This window comes from Melanostigma gelatinosum (assembly GCF_949748355.1).
Source record: "Melanostigma gelatinosum genome assembly, contig: SUPER_10_unloc_1, whole genome shotgun sequence".
In the NCBI taxonomy this organism is placed as follows: Eukaryota; Metazoa; Chordata; class Actinopteri; order Perciformes; family Zoarcidae; genus Melanostigma; species Melanostigma gelatinosum.
In genome coordinates, this window is record NW_027635324.1 from 56750 (window position 1) to 75037 (window position 18288).

Below are 18288 nucleotides of genomic sequence, written 5' to 3' on the forward strand. Positions count from 1 at the left end.
TAAATGGTCTTGGCCCTGCCCTCCAAACTAAGCCAATCGTGCCAGAGTCCTGGAGGCCTCCATTCTCTGCTGCTCCAGGCGCTGCTGGGCCTCCCAGTTCGCTCTCTCGTCCTCGAACACGCGTCTCTTCTCCTCCAGCTCTCTGTGCTGCGCCTCCAGGTTCTTCTTCATCTGCTCGTGACGCCGCTGAAGCTCTGCTTCAGAGTCTTTGAGCTTCTGCACTTTTTCCTTGACTTTCATCTCGAACACCTGCTCCATCTCCATCTCCATCTTCTTCATCTTAGTCACATGCTCTCGCCTTTCCTCCTCCATCTGGGCCAGAGGACTCTTGGTGGACAGTTGACCTTTAACCCTGTTGTTGTCCACTCCGTTGTAGGTGACCGCAGCCAGCTTCCTGCTGCGGTAGTTTTCGTAGTGGACGTTGTTCGTCACGTCCTTCAGGTCCTGCATGTGTGTTCTGATGAGCATATCTCTCAGGATGGTGAAGTCACAGTGGTCACTGTTTTCAACTTCTGCAACCCCCCAGGGGTATTGTCTCCCTCTGACTCTTTTGCTGTTCACCTCGATGATGGTGTTGCTTCCTACTACAGCCAGCGGCAACTTGTCCTTTATCTTCTTCACCAGCCGGTTCTCTTCTTCGTCATCGGTCTCTGGGAACTCGTAGATCTTGATTTTATGCTCTTGGATTTCTCGCATGACCTGTTTCTTGAACTGTTGGCATTCCTCTGGGGTGAGGGTGTCTGCTTTGGCGATCAGCGGGATGACATTAACGTTTCGGAGAAATCACTCCTTCTTCAGGCACATGGCTTAATTGTCGGTCACGCGAATTTCGTGACCGTTTCATTGTAACTTGTAAAACTGTGTCTAATTGCCGTCTCCCCCAGTGAGGTTGAGTTTAGGGCAACAGTACAGGGACTGGATAAAAAAATGGAGGCTGGGTCGGAGGGCGATAGCCACCTCACTGACAACATTCCACGCAGCGAGTACGGTAAAGGCACGGGCTAAGTTAGGTGAGGGTTTTTGCCTCCCGAACGTCATGACAACGTCCGAGAGAAGTGCACTGTCCATAAACCGACTCTGAGTTGCCAGCAAGGCAACCACCACCCCCCGGTGTCCTGGCCTTAACCAAATTTGTCCGTCCATTCTCCCACCGACGTAACCCCCGATGTTCCACAAGCACACCTGCGTACACACACGCTTAAAAATTTAGACTGTTTTGTCTTAAATAAAAATGAATAGCAGACTGTATGGTCTGACCCCTGCTCTCCGAGCAGACTGCATGGTCTGAGCCCTGCGCTCAGAGCAGACCGAGCTTGTCCTGCACTCCACGCAGACTAAATGGTCTTGGCCCTGCCCTCCAAACTAAGCCAATCGTGCCAGAGTCCTGGAGGCCTCCATTCTCTGCTGCTCCAGGCGCTGCTGGGCCTCCCAGTTCGCTCTCTCGTCCTCGAACACGCGTCTCTTCTCCTCCAGCTCTCTGTGCTGCGCCTCCAGGTTCTTCTTCATCTGCTCGTGACGCCGCTGAAGCTCTGCTTCAGAGTCTTTGAGCTTCTGCACTTTTTCCTTGACTTTCATCTCGAACACCTGCTCCATCTCCATCTCCATCTTCTTCATCTTAGTCACATGCTCTCGCCTTTCCTCCTCCATCTGGGCCAGAGGACTCTTGGTGGACAGTTGACCTTTAACCCTGTTGTTGTCCACTCCGTTGTAGGTGACCGCAGCCAGCTTCCTGCTGCGGTAATTTTCGTAGTGGACGTTGTTCGTCATGTCCTTCAGGTCCTGCATGTGTGTTCTGATGAGCATATCTCTCAGGATGGTGAAGTCACAGTGGTCACTGTTTTCAACTTCTGCAACCCCCCAGGGGTATTGTCTCCCTCTGACTCTTTTGCTGTTCACTGTTGATAAAATTAGCTCATATACAGCTTTAATCAGCAATTAGCTCATATACAGCTTAATCAGCAGCTAGTTTATATGCAGCTTTAAGTAGCAACTAGCTTATATACAGTTTAATTAACAGCTAGCTTATATACAGCTTAATCAGCAGCTAGCTTATATATACAGTTTAATTAATCACTAGCATATTTGTAGTTTTAATAACCATTAGCTTATGCAGCTCTATTAACCACTTATACAGTGCTCACAGCATACACAGGGCCTGAGAGAAGCAGGAGGAAGGTTACTGAGGTTAACTGCGTCACAAGGAACAGGCAGCCATCTTTAAATAGATAAGACACTCAGATTCAAGCGAGGGACTACGCCCAGCTGAGCCCGGCTTTCTCCACACACTCTTTCTCTAGGACCTCTCGCATTCAACACCTCACTCACACTGACGGAAACCAACGCCTATTGGGAGGGGCCAAAGGTGAATGGACATTCACGGCTTCCAACCAAGCGTAATACACGTAATAAACGTGCTACGTTTGCATCTTTGACTTTGACTAATGTGTATCAAGGGGCGGACCCCTATATTAAGGTTCATGCTGATGTGTTCAAGCGTGTTCTGATGGTGGAGCTCTGCGAAGTGAATCCATTAGATTGCCCATGCATGTTTAATTGTGTTGGGCTGAATAACTCTGTTGATAAATAAATCTATTGCTTTGATACAACTATACGCCTCTGAGAGCTTTCTGTTTCATTCTTAAACCTGCTCTAAGTGTGAAAGACACATTTTTTCACAACAAAGTGGTGACCCCGACGTGATCCAATACGATACAGAGCTTCAGGTTGGAATGTTAACAGGCCTCTCCTTTTGATTCCAGATAACGGCGCATCTCTCCCTTCGAGGCTGGGAACCGATAATTGCCATCGGAGCGAGCTTGCAGCTTCGGGGAGTCTGAGTCGTACCGGTACATCTCACAGGTGAGCAGAAGCCTATTTAACTGAATTCTGCAACATTGTATTCATAGACATATTCCAAATTTTGCTCAGACTGTCCGAACTGTAAGTATTTGCTTAATTATAGAGTAATTGTAAAGATTAAACACACAGCAACAGAGTTGTTATACAGCCATTTGGGGGGTCTGTGTATACGTGTGAATGAGCCCAGCAGAAAACGTCAAATAAAGGCGAGAAATTGCGCACTTGTGATAGTGTAGATGTGAGGTGTTGTGAGCCGTGCGACGCATTGGTTCGCTGACACGTGCTTCGCGCTGAGCACTCAAATTCATGTCACAAAAGGCGTAATTTCTAACGTACTTATGGGATGTTTTGGGCTACGAAGAAATTGCATAACATGACGGGGATATATGTATATGTCATTGATGTCATTGATAAACTGTATTGAGAAAACTGACTGCGGAATTCCCGTATTAAGAGCATCGAGTCTTCGGACATTAACTCGTGAGTGGCGTCCAGTGAAAAATAATGTTACTCTGCTTAGAGTTTCCTTGACGAAGTTTCTGGACGAGAGCACAGAATTTAATTATATCGGTGTGTTGTTAATAACGGAAGAGATTAATGAACGTGTACAGGTCCAGAGATGACCTAGGATAAAAAAGCAGTTAAATTGTGTTGTTGACGTGCTACCCTGATGGTGTAGTGGTTAATATAACGGTCTTCCACGCGGTAGGTTTGGGTTCAATACCCGACTGTAACATTGTTTTTGACAAATAAACAGCGGCCGTTGTGATGTATTAAAGAGCAGAGCTCTTTGATATGTGTGAAATTGGTTATAATTTGACTGATTGTTTGCTAAAAAGCAGTTTTTCATTTGTATCGTGGTCAAGAGGTCAGCGGTACACAGTCTGTTTGCTGAGTTTGAGGAAAAAGACAAATTGCTGTTAAAATGCGCTGCTGATAAAAGTGTGTCTAAAAAAAAAAGAGCTGTTCAGCTCATCCGAGGGCTGCGCTTCTGACTGATTTATATTTAAAGAGACAGCCGTGTATGTTCTAATTTGTGTTCATTGTTTCACTGCATTTGTAACGATATTAATTTCATTCTAGACCATAATTGCGAATTGTGCGCATTTCAGATTTGGTTTTAATTTGTGTTTATCCTTTGACTGTGTTTGTTTGCTGAGAAGCAGTTGTCATTTGTGCGGTGGCCAAGAGGTGTCTGTTTGCTTAGTTTGAGAAAAAGAGCTGTTCAGCTCATCCGAGGGCTGCGCTTGTGACTGACTTATGCTTAAAGAGACGGAAGCGTGTGTTTTGATTATTTAGTATGAATGCGGGTGACTATTTGCTGAGCTGTACGTTTTCACTTTTCTTCATCATTTAACAGCGTTTGTAAAACTCTTCACTTCATTCTGAGACCGTGTTGTGATTTCTACACAAATCTGAGACGGTAGTTTATTGATTCAAGTTTGTTTGAATGAGTGGAACTATTTGGCGCATACATGAGCGAGCTGACAGCTGAGCCGCTGAGGAGTACGTTTTAACTTTTGTTTATTTGTTTGACTGTATTTCTAAAAGATATTCCTTTACCGTATTTGTGATCTGTGCGCATTTCAAAAATGGCAGTGTGTTGCAATTTTGTTTAAATGCGAGTGATTGTTTGAAGTGATTGTATATGACAGAAGGTGTGCTGACAGCTGTAAAAAGTTTGTGCGTTCCTGTGAGGGACAGGCAGTTGAGATCTTGATTTGTGGCTGAATGTTCGTGTGTGGTTTCAAAGTTTGGAGTCCAGAGCAGGAAAAACACACATTATACACAAGCGTTGCATTCACACACACACATAAATCACTAGAATAGGCTGAGAGACAGCTGAGGGTTAATATAAGTGTCAGTTTTACTGGCGTAGTTAAATTTATTGGAAAATTGGGTTCCCCAGGGACTGTTAGCAAAGTCTAATGCGGAAACACAGCAGCCACTATATTCAGCCAGACAGACGCTAAAAATTAGGAATGTACAAGGTTTAAAGCTGAAACAAAGCATCCATTCATTTAGTCAGACAAATGGTGAGAATATTAGGGAGGGTGTGCCTTCCTGATAAAAACACAGCTGCGGCCTTGATTTGAACAAGGACAGAGAGCGGAAGACATTTAAAAAGGTGGGGGCTAGGTTGACACTGTCTGCCTTATAAAAAATATTAGTTACAGCCATTGCTGAGTAATTAAAACATAGCATTTCACACCTAGCAGGGGTATATAGGGAGATTTGTAAATAACATATATTCATACACTGTTAAATAATATGCGTTATACTTGTAAAGCTTATATTGCGGAGTTGTGAGGTCACTGTATGAAGGTCAAAAACGCCGAAAGAAGCACTCCGTCATTCTTTCGTACAACAGAAAAAAGATCAGTGACCCCTGAACAGTAACGCTTGCTAACCATCAGATTAGGGCTGAAAATTGCCAACTTAGTATAATGGACGAGCTTTTGTCTATTCACACAGACACTTTAAAATAACTTATGACTATACTGTTTTCGTCTTCTTCACCCTAAGTGTTAATAATAAAATAGATCATCATTTCACACACATATGTTCCAGAGAAAAGCAGGTTTTAAGACATGCGCCAGTGTAAATGACATCGCTCTGAGTTCAAACAGACACCAGAAAACTTGGGAGAAGCGTTGGCTCCCTCTGCTGGTGCTTCATGATAAAAAAAAATTAAAAAAAACATTTGTCATGCATGTTGGCTTTTCTGTGGCCTCTTCAAGAACTGCAACAGGAACAGTGGACAGGAGCGTTGGCCACTCCCTTTCCACCTAGATGTTTCTGAACAAAAAGGAGGGATGGTAAATGCAGTTTTGTATCAGAAAAAAGGGGGAGGAAGAGAGGTACTCATGTATCACTCATCAAAACTGGACCCAGTTGAAGTTGGCCAATCCACCTGTACAAGACACATGGCGGCAATTGCAAAGGCGATCGAGAAAACATCCCACATTGTCATGTGCCACTCTCTGAAAATCCACACACATCATGGTGTGGCTGCATTCCTCCTCAGCAAAGAATTCACGTTCGGAGCTGCAAGAAAATCGAAAATTCAAAAAGAATGCACAAGACCACATATTGTCTATGAAACAGGAGGAATCAATATGGCGTCATCACTACAACAAGGACAAGGAGATCAACCACACAGCTGCGAAGCAAGAGCAATCATTGAAAACAAACTAAGGCCAGACTTAGGAAATACACCAATCTCAGGAGCAGAAATGTGGTTATACACGGACGGATGTTGCTACAAAGGAGATGAAGGAAACACAGCATCCTATGCTGTGGTGAGACAATTCGAAGACATGGAACACACAATAGTAGCATCAGGTATCCTACCTCAACCAGCATCAGCACAACTGGCAGAAGTCGAAGCGCTCATACAAGCCTTGAAAATAGCAGAAGGAAAATCAGTAAACATCTTCACAGATTCTGCTTACGCACATGGAGCAGCTCACGTTGATGGGCCCATGTGGCGAAGAAGAGGATACACAACATCAATGGACGCACCCATCAAACACAAGAAGGAAATCATGGCACTGGTGGAAGCTATGAAGCTACCAAAAAGAGTGGCAATCATGAAATGCAAAGGACATGATGGCAAGGCAAGGACCAGAATAAGTGTGGGAAACGACAGGGCAGATGAAGCTGCTAAAGAAGTAGGAGGATACAGACCAAAACAGATGATTCTGAAAATGGCCATACAAGAACCCGAAATCACTGAAGAAACACTGATTGAGATACAGAAGAAGGCTGGACCATACGAATGGTCTGAATGGCAAAGGAAAGGAGCAACAAAAGGAGAAAGTGGACTTTGGAGATCCCATGATGGCAGAGTGGTAGCACCAGCAGAATTGTGTGTCTCACTGATACCAGAGGCACATGGACCAACGCACGAAGGAAAGAAAGGAACATTACAAAGGGTGGAAGCACTGTGGTGGCACCCACGCATGGAAAGTATGGTGTCCCTCTTCTGCGACGAATGCACCACCTGTGGGGATCACAATGTGAAGAAACCGTACAAAACACCTATGGGCTCTTATCCTGTACCATCAGCCTGCTTCCAAGACATCAGCATAGACTTTACTGACATGGGACATGATAACAGAGTACAAGGAAAAAGGTACATCTTGGTAATGGTTGACAGATTCTCAAAGTGGGTGGAGGCAATCCCAACTAAAAAAGAAGACGCACAGACAGTAATAAAGTGGCTGCAAACAGAACTAATACCTCGCTATGGTGTTCCTAGATGCATAAGGTCCGATAATGGTTCACATTTCAGTAATAAGCATTTGCAGGAAGTGGAAGCCAGACTAGGAATCAGACATAGATATGGATCAGTGTATCATCCACAGTCACAAGGACTGGTAGAGAGGGCAAATCAGACGCTAAAATCAAAAATAGCAAAGACATGTGCGGCATCAAAGCTGACATGGGTTGAAGCTTTACCATTAGCTCTAATGGCAATGAGGAGTGCAAAAGGAAATGAGACGCATCTTTCACCACATGAGTTAATGACAGGGAGGCAAATGCCTGGTCCTCCAAGAGACGGTAGTCATATACCAGCCTTAGATGTGCAGCAAGTTGAAATGAAGGCATATATGACTGCTTTAATCACTCTCACGGAGGCTCTCTCCAAACAGGTCCAGCGGACCAGTCCAGCTGACCAGGAGGAAGTAAAAAATCTCATCCGAGTGGGTGACTGGGTCAGGGTCAAAGTTCACAAGAGAAAGTGGACTGACCCCAGGTGGACAGGGCCGTACGAAGTGAAGGAGGTTACTTCACACTCGGTCCAGGTCATAGGTAAATCAGGAGCACCTTGGCACCACCTGACACATTGTGCCCCAGCATCTGAGCGTTCCAGACCCTTAGCAGAGGTCCGAGGTAATCTGACACAAAATGCCGGTTTATCTGTTTGGGAGAACGGACATCCAGCCACTGGGGATTCATCCCCCAGTCACCTGGAAAGACATGGGTATAGGTAAAAGAACTGGGTGGATTCTAATGGGTTTGGGTGTGGCATTTGTGATATTCTTGACTTGGGGATTGAAAATGGGGGACAAAACAGTGAACAAACCAACTAGCGGAAACTATGGCTGTCTGCCAGAGGCAGTGCAAAATCTGACAGGGTTTGAGAGTCATCCAAGCTGCAATCTGACAGCAAGTGGCAAGGATGTGAACATGCAAAATCTGACTAGGTTTGAGAGTCATCCAAGCTGCAATCTGACAGCAAGTGGCAAGGATGTGAACATGCAAAATCTGACTAGGTTTGAGAGTCATCCAAGCTTCAATCTGACAACAAGCGGCGAGGATGTGAACAAAACTCAAAACGACCTCAAGAGAGGGAAGGTTAGGCAAAAAAGAGATGCCTCAGAACCGGCATACAAGCCACCACCAAAAGCGTGTCGTGCATATCTGACCTTAAACTATACCAAGGGGAGCAAAACCGTTTTTACTTTTGATTTGTGTGATGTGATTAACTGTGGAAGACGACCAAAAGCATGGAGAGGTCATGCTGTGTATTTGTGTGCTGACAATGCCATAGTCAACAGATGTGAGAATTACGTGAACGTCGCGAACACAGCGTTTTGTCATTCCTGGGGGGCGGTAACAAAATACACAGGGCGGTGGAAGCCGAGAATGCGAGGGGAAAGTCCGAGAAGGACCTTATGGGACAAAATAGACTTCCAACGAGACTTTTCAGCAACAGCCAATCCCTTATCTCTGTCTCTGAACAACGTCACCAAAAGCAGCACAGGAAAAAACATAATATGGTTCGCCCTATTAGTGGACGTCCCCGGCAAAGACCCGAGAGTAGGAATTCAGATAAATATAATTCCGCACAGACAACCGCCACCACCGGACCCACCAACTGTCTTATCAGAAGACTTTTCTAAATGGACTCCCCAACAGGTGATCCAATTAGCTACAGGACAAGGAAGCGACAATGTTTGGTTAAATTGGATTGTTGATAATGCTATAAAAATCAAAATGAGTGGCTGTGTAGCTTGTGCTGCAGCTAGACCAGCTATGTTCACCGAACCAGCACCACTATATCCTGAATCTGACCCAACAGGATACGCGTGCATGACAAATATGACTAAAATGGCTACTCCACCAAATTGCACTACTCTGGCATCCATATTTCCACCAATTAACAACCAAACTACAGTAGGTTATTTCAAAGCTTACAAAGGACTAGGATCCAGATATGTCTGTTACCATTTCACCAACGATAGAGCTCAAACCAACTTAGGTAGTGTGCCAGAAGACTGGTGCAACGTGACACGACCAGGCTCAGAGATAGGTTCTTGGGCTAGGGGAGGGCTATTTTACTACTGTGGGGGTCTGCGCTTATTCACTAACATACCAACATCTACAATGGGAATGTGTGCTATGGTGAGGCTAGCAATGCCACTTACCTTAGTGGGAGACAAAATACTACAGGAGCAAAACAAAGTACAAAGCCTGACCCAACGCAGACGCAGACATATCTTAGCTAAAAGAGCAGCTGGAGCTGAGTTCAGCCTGGACAGAGGTCCAACCTACATAGATGCTATCGGAGTGCCCAGAGGAGTGCCTAATGAATACAAATTGGTAGACCAAATTGCAGCAGGTTTTGAGAGTGTCGCAAGTATTATTCCATGGATAACTGTGAATAAAAATGTTGATCGTATCAATTATGTGCATTACAATGTTCTTCGTTTGGCTAATCATACTAGGGATGCAATAGAGGATCTGGCTGAGCAGCTGGCCCCTACTTCTTTGATTACTGTACAAAACAGAATGGCTTTGGACATGTTGCTTGCTGAAAAAGGAGGTGTTTGCTCAATGTTTGGAGACCTGTGTTGCACTGTCATCCCCAACAATACTGCGCCGGACGGTTCAGTCACAAAAGCACTGAATAGTCTGAGGGCACTGTCAAACGAAATGCAGGAAGCATCAGGTGTGAACAATCCATTTGGAGATTGGATGGAAAACATGTTTGGAAAATGGAAGCACCTGATCTTGTCAATAGCAGTGTCAGTGGGTGTGTTCATTGCAATATTGGTCTCATGTGGATGTTGTATAATACCCTGTATTCGTTCTTTGGTTGGCCGTCTTATCACCACTGCCCTCTCCAAGGAACCATTACCACCCCCTCCTTATGGAGCTTACCCAGTATGGGAAGAGCAGAACAGCCTGGTAGGGTCAGGAGAGGCAGAGGAAGACACCAGCGTGTGAACAGGGCAGAAAGGTAAAGAAAGTGACGTCCTTCAGACGTCAAGAGAGGGATTTGTTGATAAAATTAGCTCATATACAGCTTTAATCAGCAATTAGCTCATATACAGCTTAATCAGCAGCTAGTTTATATGCAGCTTTAAGTAGCAACTAGCTTATATACAGTTTAATTAACAGCTAGCTTATATACAGCTTAATCAGCAGCTAGCTTATATATACAGTTTAATTAATCACTAGCATATTTGTAGTTTTAATAACCATTAGCTTATGCAGCTCTATTAACCACTTATACAGTGCTCACAGCATACACAGGGCCTGAGAGAAGCAGGAGGAAGGTTACTGAGGTTAACTGCGTCACAAGGAACAGGCAGCCATCTTTAAATAGATAAGACACTCAGATTCAAGCGAGGGACTACGCCCAGCTGAGCCCGGCTTTCTCCACACACTCTTTCTCTAGGACCTCTCGCATTCAACACCTCACTCACACTGACGGAAACCAACGCCTATTGGGAGGGGCCAAAGGTGAATGGACATTCACGGCTTCCAACCAAGCGTAATATACGTAATAAACGTGCTACGTTTGCATCTTTGACTTTGACTAATGTGTATCAAGGGGCGGACCCCTATATTAAGGTTCATGCTGATGTGTTCAAGCGTGTTCTGATGGTGGAGCTCTGCGAAGTGAATCCATTAGATTGCCCATGCATGTTTAATTGTGTTGGGCTGAATAACTCTGTTGATAAATAAATCTATTGCTTTGATACAACTATACGCCTCTGAGAGCTTTCTGTTTCATTCTTAAACCTGCTCTAAGTGTGAAAGACAGCTACACATTTTTTCACAACACAAGAATGGCCATAACTTCTCAAATATGGATCCCAGAACCCACATATTGTGGACACACATTGTGGACTAGGCCTACAATAGGATCACCTGAATAAAATCCCTCTAGATTATCTAGAAAAGATTTTTGCCTGTATAAAACTCAGACTTCAGCATGGGGTACACGTCCTTAAACTGTACACCCTGTCGTACTCTTGGTGAGATTAGACCAACTTTTACTTCTGAAGATGTCAGAGCCCTGCATTTTTAATATGTTGTAGACAGGCCCCAATGAGGCACATTCAAGTTGGATGGGACTCCCTAGCACTTAGCATGCCTGCGCGGGAAGAGGGGCAGTTGGCCTATATTTGAATGGGGCATTTTGAACGATAAAATGAATGGAAAGTGATTACCCAAACGGCCCATCCTTCAACTAGTCATAACTTCTCACAACATGGTTGAATTTGATGGGATATTATGAACTGGGTGAACTGGGTGAGATGGGTGAACTGGGTGAGATGGGTGAACTGGGTGAACTGGATGAGATGGGTGAACCATGGATTTGTCACCGAACTCGGCCCAAATTCCCATAGAAAGCAATGGGCTAGGACCCTTAAAATTGAACGGTCAGTCGACCTTTGGCCGATGACCATGTGGTATGAAAATCAAGGGGAAATTCCAAACACTTTTCCTATAGTGAATTATGGATTTCTCACGAGCTCGGCCCAAATTCCCATAGAAAGCAATGGGCTAGGACCCTGAAAATTGAACGGTCAGTCGACCTTTGGCCAATGACCATGTGGTATGAAAATCAAGGGGAAATTCCAAACACTTTTCCCATAGTGAATTATGGATTTCTCACCGAACTCGGCCAAAATTCCCATAGAAAGCAATGGGCTAGGACCCTGACAGTTTAACAGTCAGTCGACCTTTGGCGAAAGACCATGTGGTATGAAAATCAATGGGAAATTCCATACACTTTCTGCGATGGTACACTTTCTGCTATGGTAAACTCCGTACACGTAGAAATTACGGCCTTTTGACTCAATTCTGCCTAGACACCTAGAAAACAATGGGCTAGGAGGCTGAAATTTTCACATTAAGTCACCCTCTGCCCCAAGATGAAATGGTCTGAATATCAACGGGAAATTCTGTACAGTTTTCCCATAGTGATTCATGGCATTTAGCATTTATTTGGCTTAAATAGATGTTCAGTTAATACCCCTAGAAAGCAATGGGCTAGCACGCTGAAATTTTCACGGTCAGTCGGCCCTTGGCCACAAACCACGTGGTATGAAAATCAATAGGAAGTTCGGTACACTTTTCCCGTAGTAATATATGGCATTTTTCTTCATTTTAAAGTTATTTGGCCTAATTACCCCATAAAACAATGGGCTAGGACCGTGAAATGTTCACAGTCATTCCATCTTTGCCCCATCGTTAAATGGTATGAAACTCAATGGCACATTCCAAACACTTTTCCCATAGTGAACTATGGATATCTCTACCCAGATGACACTTATGTTCCGACATGGCCTTCAACAGTCTTTTCTCTCAAAATGTCCACTTTAATTTAAAGTAGAGATTTGATTCATTTTCTCCTTCAAAGAGGGGCTCGTCACCATTACACACCTATAATCTGGGCCTCGTAGCTGCAAGTTAAGGTCCCCAAAAACAGCCCCAAAGGTCAAAATTGAGGCATATGACCTCATCTTTCGGCCTGTTTTGGCAAGTGAGAAACGGGCCATTAAATCGTAGTGAAAGGTTGGAACTGCCTGATTTTTGCATAAATCAGTCGCCTATGATAAGGTGATGCAGGATCTAAAGCGAGATATCTGTAGAACCTTGGGAAAGCTAACTTCCGGTAGCAGCATGCTAACGACTTGAATCCAACTGAACCTTGAAGAGGGTCCTGTTTTGTCCATCATATGTGAATTTCATCAAAGAAGGCCATTGACAAGTGTTTTAAAATTGATCAATATTAAAAAGTGGTCAAAATCCAGATTTTACCAGTCTTTTCTCAAACGTTTTATACTTTAAAAAGGGGTAGGGTTTTAAATCCTTTTCTGCCTGAAAGAGGGGCTCGTCACCATTACACACCTATAATCTGGGCCTCATAGCTGCAAATTAAGGTCCCCAAAAACAGCCACAAAGGGCTTAATTGGGCTTAATTGGGGCCTTATTCACTTATATTTTGGCATATGCAAGAATGGCCATAATTTCTCAAATATGGGTCCTAGAACCCCCAGATTGTGCACACACATTGTGGACAAGGCCTACAATAGGACCACCTGGAAAAAATCCCTCTAGATTATCTAGAACAGATTTTTGCCTGTATCAAACTCAGAATTCAGCATGGGGTACATGTCCCTAAGCTGTACACCCTGTCGTACTCTTGATGAGATCAGACCATCTTTTACTTCTGAAGATGTCAGAGCCCTGTTTTTTTAATATGTTGTAGACAGGCCCCAATTCCAGTTAACAGCGTCACACCAGGAAGAAAAAGAGGTCATAGTGGAGGACTGATTGTTACTGGATAGAAGTGTTAGCACTGGTAGTCTCGTTACCTTTATTCTTCACTATGAAATAATAATGATGAGAGCTCTTAAGAAATCTATTTTTTGTATTCTTGTGTGAGTACTATACTTTTGAATACTATTTTGCATCGTAAATTCATAATATGTTAGTTAAATACACATATAAATACTTATGTTGAATACAATGGCTTGTAAATAGTTGTAGTTTCTATTTTATGAATATCAATGTTTGTATAATTTTTTAATCGTTCAAAAATGCTTCTATTACTTAACTTCATTAGAAATGCTTGTTTCATTTCAATGTCCTTTTTTAATAAAAAAAAATGTTTTTTACATACTTTATACAAAATTCTAGTTGAGTAATAAAGTCTCAACTTAAGCAGGTATTTTATGTAATCCTTCCATTTTAGTAATTACTATTACCTGTCTAAGTTATTAACAAATGCTGCAGGCCGAGCCTCAGAGCTCCCTCATGCTGATCGTGACCGAAGGAGTGGGGGATGGGTGAGGTTACGGTGGGGACAGTCAATGTCATGTTCTGTGTAAAGTACCTTAAGTTTCATTGCTGACATTACACAAAACCTGACGTTTACCATCATCATGGGGACCATGGCGTGGCCCCTCCCCCATCAGTGCATGCGCCCGTGGAGAGGTGACTCACTGCCTCAAACTGTCGAGCGGCTCCACACACATGTAACTTGACGGGCTAGCTGTGGAACCTGGATGGAAATGGTAAGTTTTTAATTATTGTCCGAGCTCCGAATGTTGGTACATGTACTGCCATATAAAAAGAGCTGTTGCAATGTGCTGGAAGTTAACCGAGATGGACAGCTAATGTTAGCTAACACTAAGCTAACATGTGCAGCTAGCATGTGCAGCTAACAGAGCTGTGAGTGGAGCTGGGTCTGGATAAAGGTGGAGGTCTGAACAGACATGAGTGCAGCTTCCTGCTGTCACAGTGTTTTAACACATTGATAAGGCAGGGTATGCTAAATGTAGCCTCTGCTCCAAGGAGATGAACTACAGCAACAAGGGCTCACATGTCCTCTCATCACACTGTTCACTGTTTCGGGCTTGTCACCTTTTTCACTCATGAGTTTGCAGGTATGCGATCTGAGACCAGCCTACCGTTAACGGAAGGCTGGACAACTAATTACAGTTAACTACAAATGGATAATTTACACATCGTGGGGCTTTTTTACAGTCACAAAATGATATTTAGATATTTTTTAGAATTTATATTTTATCATCATTATCTTTTCCCACAGAACGTGAATATTATGCTCAACAAAGTGACATATTTGACATATTGAGTCAAGGTTAACTTTAAAAAAAGTATTTCTTCACATGTAAGCAGATATTGTAATTCAAATAACCATGGGTATTGAAGTAGAATATTTAGCCTCGTACTTTCAGAAATAAGTAGATCACCTTACTATAATGCAGCCTATAAGACCAGAACAAATTACTTTTAATTTCAGTCAAAATGTAATAATAGCAGCTCAGGCAACAATTTTAATTCCACCAAATTCTACCACTGCAGCTTGAAATACAGAGTACTGTAACATGACTGAATGTGTCCCTTGTGCTTTCAGGAGGATGGAGCATGTTTTTCATCCACTGGTGGCAGCTCTGAATGCACAGGTGAGAGAGGGGAGAGACCATGAGATGGTTTTATGTTGAGGTTTGTAGAAAGTCTTTTGTAATCGTGGAGAATATTATACTGAATACTTCAGGGAGTCTATTGGTTTCAATCCCAAACTGATCATACTCTCAGGGTTTAAATCATATAACTATTTAAAAATAGTCTAGACGCAAATGAAACACATTTTGACCCATCAAAGATGATGTTGAAGTTATTAGTTCATCGTAAACCATATTAACATTTCTATCCTCTAATATATTTGCAGGCGCTGATGTGACAGATGGCTTTAACCCTGAACAGACCAACGAGGTAGGATATGTCATCTTCTTTGGGTTCTTAATTGACAGTTAACCTGCTCGACTGTGAATGTCGAACAGAAATCAAAACAATGCTAGAGTAATTCATTTCTTACAGACTACAGCTAGTTAATCACACATATTAGACTTCCATTATTACGACAGTGTTTCCCACAGGGAGAAATTAAATAGTTTGCACTGCAGCCACTTATTCATAATGTCTGATGAAATATAAGTTGTAGTATTTGTTGTTTGGTTGTGTATTATTTTATTGATGTAAAACAGTGTAGACTGGTAGGTAGGTAGGTGGGTAGACTGATAGGTAGGCAGACTGGTAGGTTGGGAGCCTGTCTAAACATTACAAAAAAATGATTTGTTTTTCAGGAAGAACACCAGCGGTCCAGTGACAATACCGATATTCTTGACCCCACTCCAGCTGATGTCGATGAGGACACAAGTGTTCCAGAGCTCATGAGAACCGACAGTGGAGTTGTAAGTTTATTTGCAAAACTTCACATTCTAACATGAAAAGGGCCATGACATCTGTCAGTTTACAGGAATCAGGGTAATATGTTCAGAGGCTGTGATGATTATTGAAAGCGGTAATGTGAAGTGCCACTACGAGACAAAGCACAACTCTTTTGAGCTAACGTCTCGCATCTCAAATAAAGGCACAGGAAAATAAACCTAAGAGCCCAGTATGATCAGAATCCTAACGCATGAATTCACTGACCAACAATGACGTTAACAGAGAGGAATAGAGCTGAAACAAGTGGATTAATAACCACAGATAAAGTCCTGCTCGCTAATTCATCTTATTAGAAGATGAGAATAATATGGATATCTTGGTTTTCTTGGGTGACATCACTTCACACCTGAATTTAATTAATTTAAAGCTGCAGGGTACTTCATTTCTTTGTTTTAAGATGCACATTTTTCAAAAGCTTTCGGTTATGTAATTTAATCTTAATCTCAATTTTAAATCTGACAATAAATATTGTTTATGTATTATTCAATTGATCTTTCTATATTTGATAATCAGTTGTTTTCTACATACAGACTTTAATACAACTGTTGGCTACTTCAATATACAGTATATGGAACTAAATCAGAGTGCAAGTTAGACATTATTATGATGTTCTGGAGATTTAATGAGGAAATTCTCTCTGAATGGACCTTGTTGAACTTTAATTGAATACCCCGGTCATAGATGTTTAAAACTACCCGAAACAACACAACAATCTACGTTAATATGCGTGCTGTTCCACGGCATTGTTAAATGCTTGTGATTTTACAATGAAGAATATCCAAGTCTAATCCTTTCTTTTTCTCTTTCTTTTTTTAAGCTCAACAGACACGAAAGAGAACCTCTATCAAGTTCTGAGTACAGTGATGAGGATGAGTATGTTCCTCAATATGATGAAGAAACAGAAAGTGACTGTTCAGAAGAAGAGGTCAAACAGCACACGGCAAAGAAGAGAAAGGTACAGAGAACTTCAACCAACTCTCAGGAAGGAGATGACCAACCACGCAAGAAAACACATAAGACACGTTTTACTTCCCTGGCTGAACCTGACACCGACAAATCCTCATCTAATGGTTGCGACGTGACGGTCATGACCTTGAAGAAGAAAGACAATGGAGGCAGACTGTACAACAAAAAGTTTTACTGTGTGTTTTGCTCTAAGCCTTTCAACAAAATGGCACGCCATTTAGAATCAAAACACAAGGACAAACCTGAAGTGGCAAGAGCAATAACATTCCCAAAGGGTTCTAAAGAACGAAGAATACAGTTCAGTGTATTGAGAAATAGAGGGAACCGTTTCCATAATAATCAGGTTATTAAAGAAGGAAAGGGAATGGTGATACCCCGTCAACAATCAAGTGGACCTGTAAACGCCAGTGATTACATGCACTGTATAAACTGTGACGCCTACCTGAAGAGGAGATCACTATGGAGGCACATGCAGAGATGTCATCTACACAAGAAAGTCAAAGGTTTAAAGCCAGGGAAAACTAGAGTGCAGGCCCTTTGTTCGAATGCTCAGCCAGTTCCAGACAGCGTGAATGCACGATTTTGGAAGCTGGTGCTTGACATGAATCAAGATGAGGTTACAGATGTTGTCCGGAAGGACAACATCTGTACATCTGTACTCTTGGTACAGATTGACTCTTGGTACAAGAAGGACTCTTGGTGGACAGTTGACCTTTAACCCTGTTGTTGTCCACTCCGTTGTAGGTGACCGCAGCCAGCTTCCTGCTGCGGTAGTTTTCGTAGTGGACGTTGTTCGTCACGTCCTTCAGGTCCTGCATGTGTGTTCTGATGAGCATATCTCTCAGGATGGTGAAGTCACAGTGGTCACTGTTTTCAACTTCTGCAACCCCCCAGGGGTATTGTCTCCCTCTGACTCTTTTGCTGTTCACCTCGATGATGGTGTTGCTTCCTACTACAGCCAGCGGCAACTTGTCCTTTATCTTCTTCACCAGCCGGTTCTCTTCTTCGTCATCGGTCTCTGGGAACTCGTAGATCTTGATTTTATGCTCTTGGATTTCTCGCATGACCTGTTTCTTGAACTGTTGGCATTCCTCTGGGGTGAGGGTGTCTGCTTTGGCGATCAGCGGGATGACATTAACGTTTCGGAGAAATCACTCCTTCTTCAGGCACATGGCTTAATTGTCGGTCACGCGAATTTCGTGACCGTTTCATTGTAACTTGTAAAACTGTGTCTAATTGCCGTCTCCCCCAGTGAGGTTGAGTTTAGGCCAACAGTACAGGGACTGGATAAAAAAATGGAGGCTGGGTCGGAGGGCGATAGCCACCTCACTGACAACATTCCACGCAGCGAGTACGGTAAAGGCACGGGCTAAGTTAGGTGAGGGTTTTTGCCTCCCG

At 43.1% G+C, this 18288-nt stretch overlaps 2 protein-coding genes across 2 annotated transcripts; both read right to left on the bottom strand.

Annotated features, from left to right (window-relative positions):
- Positions 1 to 27: 27 nt before the first annotated feature.
- On the bottom strand, positions 28 to 768 carry LOC306783925 (septin-7-like; the record flags this gene model as incomplete). Its single annotated transcript, XM_079297318.1, has 1 exon — positions 28 to 768. A coding segment is annotated over one exon (741 nt), but the record flags the coding sequence as incomplete, so codon positions are not given.
- A 594-nt stretch (positions 769 to 1362) lies between these two features.
- On the bottom strand, positions 1363 to 18026 carry LOC306783926 (septin-7-like; the record flags this gene model as incomplete). Its single annotated transcript, XM_079297319.1, has 2 exons — positions 1363 to 1687; positions 17596 to 18026. Coding segments are annotated over 2 exons (756 nt in total), but the record flags the coding sequence as incomplete, so codon positions are not given.
- Positions 18027 to 18288: the final 262 nt, after the last annotated feature.